Raw genomic sequence first — 13483 nt, forward strand, 5'->3', positions numbered from 1 at the left:
ATTGCTTGGGGACAGCTGGGGAATGGAAAGGGGGTGTGGGAGTGTGTTCTCCTTAAGCCACAAACAAAGTCGACCCTTTCCAGCAGAGGGGTCTTGGGAGCTCTCTGGACTGGGAGCAGGGTGTCTTTGCTGGGGAAGAGAGCCCAACGGGGTGGGCGTCTTGCTGGAGCCTCGTGGAAGGAAACACCCTTTGAGATGACCTCATACCTCCTGTTGGTGCAACGAAGCAGCCCATAGGAAGTGGGTGTCCCCCAGGGAGTTGAGAAACTGTGGCACAAGACGAGAGCTGGCTTCCTCTGCCCCATTAGAGCTGGGAGACTCTTCGGAGTCAAAGGCCAGAGAGCATGGAGCTGAGTGGAGCCACCATGGCCCGGGGACTCGCTGTTCTACTAGTCTTGTTCCTGCATGTCAAGGACCTGCCTGCCCAGGCTGCTGACACCTGTCCAGGTGAGAAGAACCCAGGTTTTCTGGTCCCAAAAAGTTGATAACAACCCCATTCACTGACACTCGGGTGTCCCAGGCAAAACCTTTTATGCACATCTTCCTGCAAAGATGCCCAGCAGATCTGTTCTATCCTCAGGCAAGGACATGGAGGCTCAGGGCAGCCGAGGCGTCACCCAGGGTCATGGAGGGATAGGGGAGGGATGTCACTTCAGGTCTGTCTGCCTCAAAAGCCCAGGATTTGCCCCATGGAGCTTCACAGATGGGTCTGGAATCTGTCACTGAGAAGGAAGAAAATACTGTTGACTTTTTCTTCTTACGGGCTTGCTGGAGAGGCCCTCTAATACGGTGGCTGCCATACTGACTTGGGGGGTTTGTTAAAAAGGCAGATTTCTGGCTCTCCCCCTAAAGAGTCAGAATCAGTCGATAGGGGCAAAGGTTTGGACAGTGACGAGGTGTTTCCCTCGTTGATTCAGGAGCAGGTGGTTCTGTGATGCTCAGCGAGAGACTGCTCCTAAGGACGGCCCGGCCTCCCTGGCTGATAACATATTTATGGAGGAAACATAAATAGTAAATTACAGCCTAGTGGAAGGAGGACAGGAAACACAGAGAGGAAACACCCCAAAGATGGCAGCTGCCGTGTCTCCAGTGAGAGCGCTGCTCTGTTCCACAGTCTCTAAGAGGGCCCTTAGCAGGGCGTGTAGATTTTGTAATGAACAAAATGAAAAATATTTCTTCAAAGAAGTAGACAACCTTGGTTTGGCTCCAGCTGTGCCACACCTGGCTCTGTGTCCTTGGACCCCACACTGCCCTTCTCCAGAGGACCTAGAAGGCCCCTTCCAGTCCAGTAATTCCACAACCACATTCCCAAGGTCTGGGAGGGAAAATGCTTTGTCAGCCTCAATTCCCCAAGTTTCTTAGAAACATTGATTGTCATTGTTTATTGCAAGTGCCCACTGTTTATTAAGCTCTTTCTAAATGCCACGAATTACACTAAGAGATTAAAATGCACATTCTCTAATCTAGCCCTGGCCACAACCTTGTTATTATCCCCACGTGGTAGCCCAGGGCACAAAGCCCAGAGGAGTTAAGTGACTTGCCCCAGGACACACAGCACTGAGGAGATGAGGCTCGCTGTGTCGGGGTGGCCTCCAACGCCAGGACTCTTCCCCCCATCACGTCTCCGCCTCACCAGTGCCCGAGGGGTGAGGACAGACCAAGGCCCCAGCAGAGCTGAAAACCTCACTTTCCAGCCACTGTTGGGCCAGGCACTGAGTGGGCACCTGTGTTTCTCTACAGAGGTGAAGGTGGTGGGCCTGGAGGGCTCTGACAAGCTCACCATTCTCCGAGGTTGTCCGGGGCTGCCCGGGGCCCCAGGGCCAAAGGGAGAGGCAGGCGCCAATGGAAAGGGAGGTAGGTGCGGGCCGGGTGGGGAGGCCAGGCATGGCGGGGGCACTGGCTCTTGCTCTTTTTGAAACTAGATGCTGAGTTGAGCAACACCCCCACCATGATTCCTAGATTGAGAGCCTGGGTCTGGCCCCTGCTAGAGCCAGGAGCAGAGCTGACTCCCAGGGCCCAACAGGGTTCTGAAATAGAGGCAGTGTCTTTCCTAACTATTTCATGAGCTCACATTTGGACACGCTTCTGTAGCTCTGTCTCCTAGCCCTTGATCCAATTCCAGCTTTGCTCCGCCACTGGCACGACTTCTAAGCTCTATGTCCCTCCGCCTTCTCACCTGAAAACTGAGGTGACCGTTTTCTTCTGCACCTGCCTCATAGGGGAGAACTGAGGCTCAAAGAAGTCAGAGACTTTCCTACTTGACAAACCAGTAAGGAGTGGGGATGGGACTTGGACCAGTCTACTTCGGGGCACAGAGGGTGCCCGAATCCTGAGCCCTGAGCTCTGCATGCGGGTCTGCAGGGAACGTGGGAGAACCAATAGCAGGCACCTGCCTTGGGTGGTTTTGGGTACCCCCTAAGCATGGCGTAAGGCAGATGTGCATAAAAGCTTGGAAAGGGCGCTGCCTTAGAGGGTGAGCTCCCCATGCCTGGAGGCATTCAAGGTGATGCCTGCGGAGCACTTGGCGGGGATGTCCCAATGTAGATGGGACAAGCTCAAATGTCCCCATGACTTGGACTTTCGCTGACGTGTCCAGGCTTCCGTGTGAGTGTCCAGGGCCAGGTCCTCTGTGCCCACTCCGCAGGCTGGACCTGAGAGTGGGGTCTCTATCCCCTGTTGAGGGAACACTGGGGAGGAAGTCATTCCTTGGCAGGAGAAGAATCAAGTCTGGCTCGGACGTCCCTTGAACCAGGCTTCTACCAGTGGGCATGGCTGGCCAGTATACCCTAAAGCAAGAACCAGTCCCCACACACTCTCCCCAGCCACCGGGATCAGCGAATGGACTGGGGGCTGCCTCTCGGCTGGCATCGGGGAACGGGAGGGTCCCGTTTCTGGTCGGAACCGCATGGATGGCTATGTAACACCACAGGAGTTCAGGCTCACAGTGGAACCGGATCCTCTCTGGCAGCAGCGGCCGCACGTGGGGCTCACCGTCTCCGTGTGGGGATGTGGTAGGACGAGGCTCTCGGAGGACACATTCGTTGCTCCAGAACGTGGTCCCTTGCTAGACAGTAGAGCTCTGTGACGGTGACTTGGGCCCAGGCTTATGGTCAACAAAGGGTGAAACCCAAGATGCTCCCAAGGCACAAACAGGAGCCAGGAGCACCTTGCCTTGAGCCCAAGGTGGGGTGCAGGCCCCTCCATCACTCCCTCACCTCCATCTGCAGTCACCCCCCGGCTAAGTCCACGGCTCGCAATTCTGAGGGTTCCTGGAACCAGAATGGGTTCAAGGCAGAGTTGGGGAGGGTCAGGACTTTATCACTTGGGGCAAAGATTTCCAGGGAGAATTGTTTAGGTTGCATTTTTCTCAATGATATGTCTTTGGAATTTTCAGGAGAACGCGGTCTCCCTGGAGCCCCTGGAAAGGCGGGACCAGTGGGACCCAAAGGTAACCAGGGAGCAGAGAGCGAGGAGGCCTTGAGCAAGGACCTTGGAGCTGTGTATAATGAAATAAGGGAGGGAGAGACAGAGACATAGACACAAAGAGACAGGGTGGGGAGACAGCAACAGAGAAAGACAGAGGAAGGCAGACAGGGGCCCTGTCATATTCCAGGCCTCGGGGCCCCTCGCCAACATTGAGACCTGAGCGTTGTGATGCCTCAGTGAGCCTGCAGGGCTGGGGAGATGCAGTGCCCCAGGCCAGGAGCCCACCCTGGGGCCGGCCTCTCCGCGGCCCACACGTCCAGGGCCAAAAGCTCATTCTCCTGCATCTTCCTCCAGGAGACCGAGGAGAGAAGGGGATGCGTGGAGAGAAAGGTGAGCCACCCGTGGACCCAGGCAGGTGCCTCTACAGCCTTTGTCCAGGGGAGGGGTCTCGGAGGCCTCAGTCCACCCACCCACCGCTCACCTCCCTGTCAATCTGGGCTGTGGGCAGGGAGGGGTGGAAGGAACCTGGTGGGTTTTGCTGTCAGAATCCGTGAGGGCTCAAACCCCGGTGTCTACAGCAGTCATTCCCAGTGGCCAGCAGGACCACATCAGTGTGTCGATGGTGACACTTTAATATTTCAATTTCTGTCTTACTTATGCTTATTTATTCAAAAATTGTAAAAGTTTAAAAAAGCCGAATGTGCAACGCTCTAAGACACAGTCCCACACTCTGCCTACAAACACAAATGAGAAGCAGAGCCGGGGGCTGAGGGTCCGCCGATATCTGTGTCCCAAGAAACAGAGTCCAGGGCGGAGGCAGGGCAAGCTTGGAGTGACCCTGCCAGGCTTGAAGAGTTGTTCTGCTGTTATTAGCGGTGAAGGCCCCACTAGGGGTCCAGTTAGTCCAGCAGGACCCGCAGTGCCTGCCACAGCCCGCGAAGCTCCAGCTGCACAGCAGGGGCCTACAGACAACCATGTGGCCGGTGCCTCTGGGGAAGCAGAGTGTGGCCACCCTCGCCTAGGCCTGTGCCACGTGTCCTGGAGACTTCAGAGGAGCTGCCTTTGCCCATTCTCTATTCTGTGCTCAGGGAGCCACTGGGGCTGACCGGGACGAGGGCTCTGATGCTCTGATTTCAAGCTTATGACGAGTGTCTCCTCTCCCCACACAGGAGATGCTGGGCAGTCTCAGTCTTGTGCGACAGGTGACTGATCACACCCTGACCTCAGTACCCAAGCCTTGCCCCGACCTCTAGGGCCAGCTGCATGCGTTCATGCCACAGACTCTAAGGAAGAACCCTGTCTGTACCTATCATCCGCCCTCAATCACTCGAGTAATGGGCAGCCATCGCCTGAATCCCTTCCATGACAACCCCGGCTCCACTATTATAATCTACCCCAGAAGGCCGGGTGCCCAGGAGCCAAAGGTGGGGGAGACACTGGGATGTGGGAGGGTCAGGCAGACTGGGCGTGGCCATCACAGCTGCATGGCCCTGGGAGCCATGTCCCTGTCTAGGCTTCGGAGTCCTGCTCTGTCCGCACAGAAGCCTGTGGCCCTGCTCCTCCCTGCCAGGTCTCCCTTCCACTGCCCCTGCCCTGCCCAGGGGCCCCGTCCTGCAGCCATTCCCTGGGTTCCCTTCCCAGGTCCACGCACCTGCAAGGACCTACTAGACCGAGGGCACTTCCTGAGTGGCTGGTACACCATCTACCTGACCAACTGCCGGCTGCTGGCTGTGCTCTGTGACATGGACACGGACGGAGGCGGCTGGACCGTGAGTGGGAGACTGAGGGACCCTGGGCAGAGGCGGTCAGCCTGGGAGACCCGGAGTCCAGGCTGCACACCTGGCCAGAGAACACACTCTGGAATTCTCTATTCCCCTGGTCGGGGACAGAGATGATGGGGGAGGTGACCCGTGGGTAAAAGTCCAGGCCGTGGGAGAGGCTGGGAGGGGCCTGGTGCTCTCTTGCTCTGTGCCTTGGGGCTTGTTGCCTCCCCCATCTGAGCCCCCATTTCCTCCTTCATCCCGTGGGGTCTGTGAGGAGACCAGGTGGGCGTGCTGGGGACCCCAGCCTGTGATGCTCTGCCAACTACAAATGCTGCTCCTCTGGAGGGCGGGTCCCCCGTGCTGTGGGACATCGGCCTGCCCCACCTGGCTCCTGTCCCCTGGCTTCTCCACAGGTTTTCCAGCGGAGGATGGACGGCTCCGTGGACTTCTACCGGGACTGGGCCGCGTACAAGCAGGGCTTCGGCAGTCGTCTGGGGGAGTTCTGGCTGGGGAACGACAACATCCACGCCCTGACCGCCCAGGGTAGGGCCACTGCTGGGGCTTGGGGGTCAGGGGGCCCTGAATGGGGGTGCCCCTGCCCCTTAGGCCTGGGCCACCAGGAACATAAGCGCCTCTTGGCCCACAGGGGAGTGGGCCCTGAGCACACTCAGGGTGGCACTGGGACCTCTAAGGGCTGCGTCCCCTGCCGCAGGCTCTGGCAGCATCGGGAAGGGAAATAGAGCTCTGGGCTGAAGGCCTCTTCAGGTCTTGGCCCCACTGGCATCTGAGATCCTGAGAGTGGAAAGCAGGAGAGAGACCACTGGGGCTTGGGGTGGCCTTCATCTCCGGCTGTTGACGTGCCTCTGAAGCTTGCATCTTAGTCCCATGGAGAGCCCATGCTTGCCTCCTCCAGCCCACGCCTCAGCAGGCCCCCTGCAGCCGCACCCACCCGAGTGAGAGGGCCTTGCCCCAACCCTCCAGGGCAGGGAATGAGTTTTGCAGCTGGCCCTGAGGCAGTCTGTATCATCGCTGGTCCATTATCCCTGCCCACTGCCCCATGGCATGATTGAAGGTATCCACTCAGGTGCCTCAAATTCCTGCAAGAGAAACTACAATTATAGCTTTGCCCACTCCTGCATTAGTGGCTCACCAACCCTTAGAAAGAGAAGGTACACTTTCAAAATGAAAGAATGCTCCCTTCCACCCAGTGAACTCCAGTGGGGCATGTTCAGGTCTCCAAAATACCAGGAAAGGTGTTTAGAAACAGAAAGCCATCCCTGAGGGCCTGATAGCAACAAGGGATTTTCCAACATTCCCAGTTGATTTTTTTCCTGGATGCCACATTCAGATCATCCCGTAAGAATGTATCCATCCCCAGCCGGGCGCGGTGGCTCACACCTGTAATCCCAGCACTTTGGGAGGCTAAGGCGGGTGGATCACAAGGTCAAGAGATCGAGACCATCCTGACCAACATGGTGAAATTCCATCTCTACTAAAAATACAAAAAAAAAGTAGCTGGGCGTGGTGGCACATGCCTGTAATCCCAGCTACTAGGGAGGCTGAGGCAGGATAATCGCTTGTACCCAGGAGGCAGAGGTTGCAGTGAGCTGATGTCGTGCCATTGCACTCCAGCCTGGGCAACGAGAGTGGAACTCTGTCTCAAAACAAACAAACAAAAACAAACAAACAAAAAAAAATTACCCATCCCCAGCTGTCATGCCTGGTGACAGAAAGATCTTGAAGGCTGGGACCTTAACATCTTTTTCCAACAGGAAGCAGCGAGCTCCGTGTAGACCTGGTGGACTTTGAGGGCAATCGCCAGTTTGCTAAGTACAGATCATTCAAGGTGGCCGGCGAGGCGGAGAAGTACAAGCTCGTACTGGGAGCCTTTGTCGAGGGCAGTGCGGGTGAGTGTCTGCTGGGGGCCGGGTGGCCTGAGTGGGGTTTGGGAAGCAGAGAGAACCTGGCTGTGTCTCCCCTGGTGACCTTGGGCCTTCCCCTCTGTGAATCCTGTTTCTCCATCTGTCAAGCAGACGCTAGCATTGGTGTCTCTATACAGCGTGGGGCTCACAGGACATAGCGGCTGGCATTCCTAAGGCTATGTCTGCCACACAGTGAGCCGTCTGGGCAGGGCTGAGATGACCCACCGGCGTCACCCGCTGAAACCTGGAAGACAACGTCCTTTTCTCATGGGTGCCTTGGAGCTGTTTCCCAAACTGTGCTCCATGGAACACCAGCCTTTTGGGACATTCTCTACCAAAGGGAGTCTCTGGCTGCATGATTTGGGGAGGCATTTCCTACAGGGCGTCTGCTTGGGGAACTCCCAGTGCACATTCGTTCATGAAAGGCGCTGAGAATTGCTACGGCAGGAAGCCTGTGTAACTAACTGCTCCACGGAGCAACCCAGTCCCAGGGGAGCCTTGGAAATGACAGCCTTGGAGTCTGTGCGGTCCTCTCTCAGGCACGATCTCACGCGTGACCTACAAGGAAGGCAGCAGGGCAGGGAATGTCACCCCCATTTTGCAGGTGGTAAAACCGAGGCTCAGGGGGTGACACTTCTCAGCTGTAGGAGCCAGGGATGAGCTTCGGGCTCAGGGCTTGAGACGGAGGAAGAGCCCCCAGGTGAGGGCTGTCCTGCACCTACCAAGGGCCAGCAGGGCCCCAGGGGACGTGGGGAGAGACCAGAAGGAGCGGTGCAGGCTGGAGGAGGGAGGCCATCCCAGGAGAGAGCACGAGGCCGGACAGTTTAGGGGGGCCCTGGAGGAAACAGGTGGTTGCTGGAGCAGGGGCCTCAGGTTGTGGAGAGGAATTTCCAGACCAGGTTGCCAGAGGTTGACTCCTGCTTCCCCTTCCTCCAAGGCCTGGGTGGGTCGTTTGCGTACCTGTACCTCGGCTCATGCATCTCTAAAGTGAGGCTGGCTCTGCTCAGGGGCAGGATGTGGGGAGGGTCTCACGGTGGCAGGGCTTTTTCTAGCAGCTGCAAACCCCACATTTTCTGTGAGCAGGTAATTCTCTAGGGGCCCACAACAACCACTTCTTCTCCACCAAAGACCAAGACAACGATGTGAGTTCTTCAAACTGTGCTGTGAAGTTCCAGGGAGCCTGGTGGTACGCCGACTGTCATGCTTCAAACCTGAATGGTCTCTACCTCAGAGGACCCCACGAGAGCTATGCCAACGGCATCAACTGGAGTGCGGGAAAGGGGTACAGCTATAGCTACAAGGTGTCGGAGATGAAGGTGCGGCCCGCCTAGCCGGGCCAGGACCCCTCCACATGCACCTGCTGGTGGGGAGGCCACACCCACAAGCGCTGTGGCGTAAAAGTTACCCCGTTTCCCCAGCCAGACGCACTCCCATGACGCTCACAGCTGTCCCTTTGCCCCCAGCCCGGTCAACCTGCCACATGCCCACAACCTCACCAGAGGGAGAATTATGCTTCTAAATATGTTTGCTCTGGGACAGACAAGTTTTTACAGTTTCCGTATGTGTTTCTTGAACACCAGTGGTTTTGATCACTTTCCTGCATCTGTTGCACGGCAGGTGTTTCCTCGGAATTTGCTAAGTCAGGAAGAGTCAGGACCCTCACTTAGCAGATGGTATTACCGATGTTCAGGGAGGTTGAGTGACTTTTGCAAGGATTTTCCACCTCCAGTAATTGACACAGGGCAATCCCCACCTCCATCCCCAGGCCTCCCCCGTCCCCCCAAGCCTCACTCACAGCACTTCACACTCCTTGAGAAAAGTCACTTTGGGGTCCAGAAAACACTTATTAAAAAGGGGGAAAGTTTAGTAGGAACTTTTCTGCTTTCCACCACGGCAGACTTCGTGCTTTGGGCCGGCTGGCTGCTGAGAAGAGATAAACACTTAGCACTCACCCCCAGGAAGAGAGCGCCTGGTCAGCCACCTGCACAGAGAAGATTCCAAAGAGGCCTTCCTCCCACACACAGACCTCAGCTAGGGGGGACCGCGGACCTCAGAGGGAAAAGCTGCACAAGGCTGCTAGGAGATGATGGAGAAGGGACTTCTCCAGCTCCCAGGCCCGGGAGATTTCTCAACCATGACCTATGAGCCGTCAAAGTGGAATGTGGCAAGTGTGACCCCATTCCAATCAAGAGCTCCCACTTACCAAAGGACCCTAAGAGAACCGAAGGAAGGCCAGAGGGGCAGAATCGCTGGGTGGCACACACGTCTTTAGTTTTCCACTATTGCCACAACCAGTCACCACAAACGGAGTGGCTTGAAACAACAGGAACTCGTCACCTCCTGGTTGGGTAGGTCTGGAGTCCCAGGGCCTTACTAGGCCAGCAGGCAGGACTCAGCAGTGGCAGGTCCTTCCAGGGTTAGGGGAGAACCTGCTTCCTTGCCTTTTCCAGCCCCAGGGGTCAGTGGCATTCATTGGCTGAGACTCCTTCCCCCAACTCCAAAGCCAGCGGCACCACATGTCTCTGACCCTTCGTCCGTTGTCACCTCTCCCCCCAAGTCCCGCGGGACAGTCTCTCCACTCCTGAGACTCATGGGATTAGAGTAGGCCTACCCAGATAATCTGGGATCCCCTCCCATGTCCAGGTCTCTATCTCCAACCACATCAGCAAAGTCTCTTTTGCCATGGAAGGCATTTGCAGCCTCTGAGATTGTGTGTATTAGGGCAGGACATCTTTGGCTGAGCAGTGGTGGGGGAGGTGAATTATTCTGCCTACCAGGCCCTATACAAAAATAAACATATCACAGGTTTCTATCTGAAAGAATTCCTGCAAATAATAAAAGAATTAGAGCAGCTCAGTTTGAAAAAAAAAAAAAAAAAAGGTATGAGACGTGAACAGACACTTCACACAAGATGTCATGCAGAGGAGCAAGGTATTTATCAAAAGGTGCTCCACTTTTCACTTACCAGAGAAATACAAATTAGCACCCAAAGGAGTCGCTGCTACATCCCCCTCATCTGAGCCACAGAAGTTAGAAAGACAGACAGCACCAGTGTCAGAGGTGACTGTGGGAGGGGGGTTTGCATACACTGCTAGTAGCAATGCAAATTCATGGAACCAACCTGGAAAATGGCTTGGCATCAACTGTTGGGGTAGAAGACACACAGTCCTGTAACCTGCCAATTCCACCTCAGGGCCTGGATGTGGCCGTCTTGTGTCCCAGGTGGCACGGCCAGAAATCTTTACAGCCAAATACTCACCATAGCACCAAACTGGAATCAGCCCACATACCCATCAGGAAGAGAATGGATGTTAAAACATGCAAGGATAGCCATTGGGTAGAACGCCAGACAGCCATGACAATGACACAGCGACACCTACACACAAGAAGCATGAGTCTCACAAACATGGCAGCAAAAGGAGCTGTTTCAAGAGGGTGTGTGCTGTGGATTCCATTGTAGATAAAGTTTTTCAGAAACAAAAGTAGCCGATGGTATTTTGGATGCATATGTAGGTGGTAAACGTATACAGGAAAAATAAGAAAGTGATTGTATTTGAGGGTGGGACCGCATAGTGACTGGGAAGGGACAGGGACAAGCCTTTGGGGTCCTGGCAATGTTCTGTTTCTTGACCTGGGTGGTGACTGTAAGGATGTTTGTTAACCAGTGATAGAAATAATTAAGCTATACTTTTGCTTTATGCACTTTTGGATACATGTTATGTTCCACAATTTAAAAACTACTTATAAAGAAACTTCACATGCTTAGATTCAGGAACATGAGCTACAGGCACATCCTTCTCTGATGTCCAGTGTTCTTGACTCAATACCTGTAAGGAGAGGTCCTTGTAGCCCACTGGGGGCCGACCAGACCGTACCACGCCCCTGCCACAATCTCTAGTTCATCACAAAATCCACTATTGGGAGAGTACTTTCGTCCCTCAGTAGGTAAGCATTTTTACAACCTAGGAAGACTCAGCGTTAAGTCTAGAAATGATTAATATAAATATAAAATATAAATACGATTAATATAAATATAAAATAGCCATAGAAATGTCTTTTTGTTTGTTTGTTTGTTTGTCTGTTTTTGAGACAGAGTTTTACTCTGTCACGCAGGCTGGAGTGCAGTGGCATGATCTTAGCCTCCCAAATAGCTGGGATCACAGGTGCACACCACCACGCCCAGCAAATTTTTTGTATTTTTAGTAGAGATGGGGTTTCACCATGTTGGTCAGGCTGGTCTTGAACTCCTGACCTCAAGTGATCCACCCGCCTCTGCCTCCCAAAGTGCTGAGATTACAGGCGTGAGACACTGTGCCTGGCCAAAATATGCCTTTTGTATTAAGGAATCTGGACAGGTTTGATTTTTCACAGTCTTAAAATGTTTACATAATTTGGCCTATTATGAAGAACCTCACAAATCCAATATAAAATGTGGAACTAGCTAATCAAAATCATCTTGTAATTTTACATGGAAATCTTAGTGCATTTATACACAGTATTGGAATACTTAAGAGACTTTGGGTGCCCTGCATTTCTAAGTTAAATTATTAAATTTCTTAAGATTAATTAGTGCTAAGGAGATTTTTCTCATTAGACAACTGAAACACTGAAGGAGAAATTCGAGCGTATTCCACTTTTTATTGCAATTTAAAATGTTTGCAGGTATTTAAAGAACTAAATTTATGGTATCCAAAAGCTCTAAAAAGGTGACTTTTAAGATTTGCAGGTCTTATAAATAGAAAAACAAGAACTGTAAGCCAAACTTAAAATATTCAGGATGAATTGAGTTTTCGAATTTGTAGCTTTCAGAAACTGAACATTAATTTTAAGAAGCAAAGCAGGCTGGGTGCCGTGGTTGACGCCTGTAATCCTAGCACTTTAGGAGGCTGAAACGGGTGGATCGCTTGAGGTCAGGAGTTCAAGACCAGCCTGGCCAACATGGTGAAACCTTGTCTCTACTAAAAATACAAAAATTCACCAGAAATCGCTTGAACCTGGGAGGTGGAGGTTGCAGTGAGCTGAGATCGTGCCACTGCACTCCAGCCTGGGCAACAGAGCGAGATTCCATCTCAAAAAAAAAAAAAAAAAGAAAAGAAAAGGCCAAGTGCAGTGGCTCAAGCCTGTAATCCCAGCACTTTGGGAGGCCAAGACGGGCGGATCACAGGGTCAGGAGATCGAGACCATCCTGGCGAACACAGTGAAACCCCGTCTCTACTTAAAATACAAACAAATTAGCCGGGCGTGGTGGGGGGCGCCTATGGTCCCAGCTACTTGAGAGGCTGAGGCAAGAGAATGGCGTGAACCCGGGAGGCAGAGGTTGCGCAGTGAGCCAAGATTGTGCCACTGCACTCCAGCCTGGGCGACAGAGCGAGACTCCGTCTCAAAAAAAAAAAAAAAAAAAAAAAAAAGAAGCAAAGCAAGCTTATGAAGAGATGAAGAGTCTTTTCCCATCGCCAATTCCTCCCCAACTCTCATCAGCAGAACTGAGAGAGCCTTTGTGATTTGAGGGATGAAACTGAATGGGTGAAAAGATACCAAGCCCTCCTCCTCTTGGGCCAGTGCTGTTCTTCCCGGCCATGGGAACTCTCAAGTAGGAGTGTAGGTGTGGCCCCATCCAGCAATATTTGGGCATTCGTGGACGTCCACACAGTGTTGTTTCTGTTCTTTTCCTCTCCTTCCTCATCTTCTCTCGTCTTTATTGAATATTTTTATTATCCTCTCACCTCCTCTATCAGCTTATAACTTGTTCATTCTTTTCCTACTCTTTTGGTGTTCATGCTTGCCATTGCAATATATAGCCTTGATTTTTTACGGTGTACTATAAATTATTCCTTCTACCGCTTTACCAATGAAGACTTTGAAACACCTTTAACTACATTAACTCCCTTCTGCTTTTTATGCTATTGTTGTCACCCATTCTATGATACATTTATTTAAAGCCCTGCAAGAAATGGCTATCAGTATTGTTTTGTGCAGTCAGTATACATCTTTACCACATTTTTACACTTTATGTTGCCCTTTATTCCTTTTTCTATTTCTTTTTTTTTTGTTCTGAGATCATCTTTATTTTTATTTTTTGAAACAGGGTCTCACTCTGTCCCCCAGACTGGAGTGCAGTGGCATGATCTCAGCTCATTGCAACCTCCACTTCCTGGGCTCAAGCAATTCTCCTGCCTCAGCTTCCGATGTAGCTGGAGCTACAGGCATGCATCACCATGCTGGGCTAATTTTTGTATTTTTTGGCAGAGATGGGGTTTCACCGTGTTAGCCAGGCTGATCTTGAACTCCTGACTTCAAGTGATCCACCTGCCTCAGCCTCCCAAAGTACTAGGATTATAGATGTGAGACACCATGCCCGGTCTCATATATCTT

General features: G+C 52.8%; 1 protein-coding gene across 2 annotated transcripts; it reads left to right on the forward strand.

Annotated features, from left to right (window-relative positions):
* Window positions 1-217: 217 nt before the first annotated feature.
* On the forward strand, window positions 218-9990 carry FCN1 (ficolin 1). 2 transcript variants are annotated; one of them, XM_003911116.5, is made up of 9 exons: window positions 218-447; window positions 1741-1854; window positions 3395-3448; window positions 3781-3816; window positions 4596-4628; window positions 5068-5195; window positions 5603-5732; window positions 6962-7096; window positions 8195-9990. In XM_003911116.5, exons 1-9 carry the CDS (start codon window positions 345-347, stop codon window positions 8440-8442), a joined length of 981 nt encoding a protein of 326 aa, XP_003911165.1. In that variant the 5' UTR covers window positions 218-344; the 3' UTR covers window positions 8443-9990. The 2 variants fall into 2 exon arrangements, with proteins under 2 accessions (XP_003911165.1, XP_031510553.1); XM_031654693.1 differs by lacking the exon at window positions 1741-1854 and having other exon boundaries at window positions 263-447.
* The last annotated feature ends 3493 nt before the right edge of the window (window positions 9991-13483 follow it).

The sequence above is a fragment of the Papio anubis genome, chromosome 13, assembly GCF_008728515.1.
Source record: "Papio anubis isolate 15944 chromosome 13, Panubis1.0, whole genome shotgun sequence".
Classification (NCBI taxonomy): Eukaryota; Metazoa; Chordata; class Mammalia; order Primates; family Cercopithecidae; genus Papio; species Papio anubis.

Bases quoted from the DNA above. Each gene is read 5' to 3' on its own strand.
- FCN1 (XM_003911116.5), top strand. From the start codon at position 345: ATGGAGCTGAGTGGAGCCACCATGGCCCGGGGACTCGCTGTTCTACTA. The intron at 3,449-3,780 runs GTAACCAGGGAG...ATCTTCCTCCAG, and splicing joins GGGACCAGTGGGACCCAAAG to GAGACCGAGGAGAGAAGGGG. The intron at 5,196-5,602 runs GTGAGTGGGAGA...GCTTCTCCACAG, and splicing joins CGGACGGAGGCGGCTGGACC to GTTTTCCAGCGGAGGATGGA.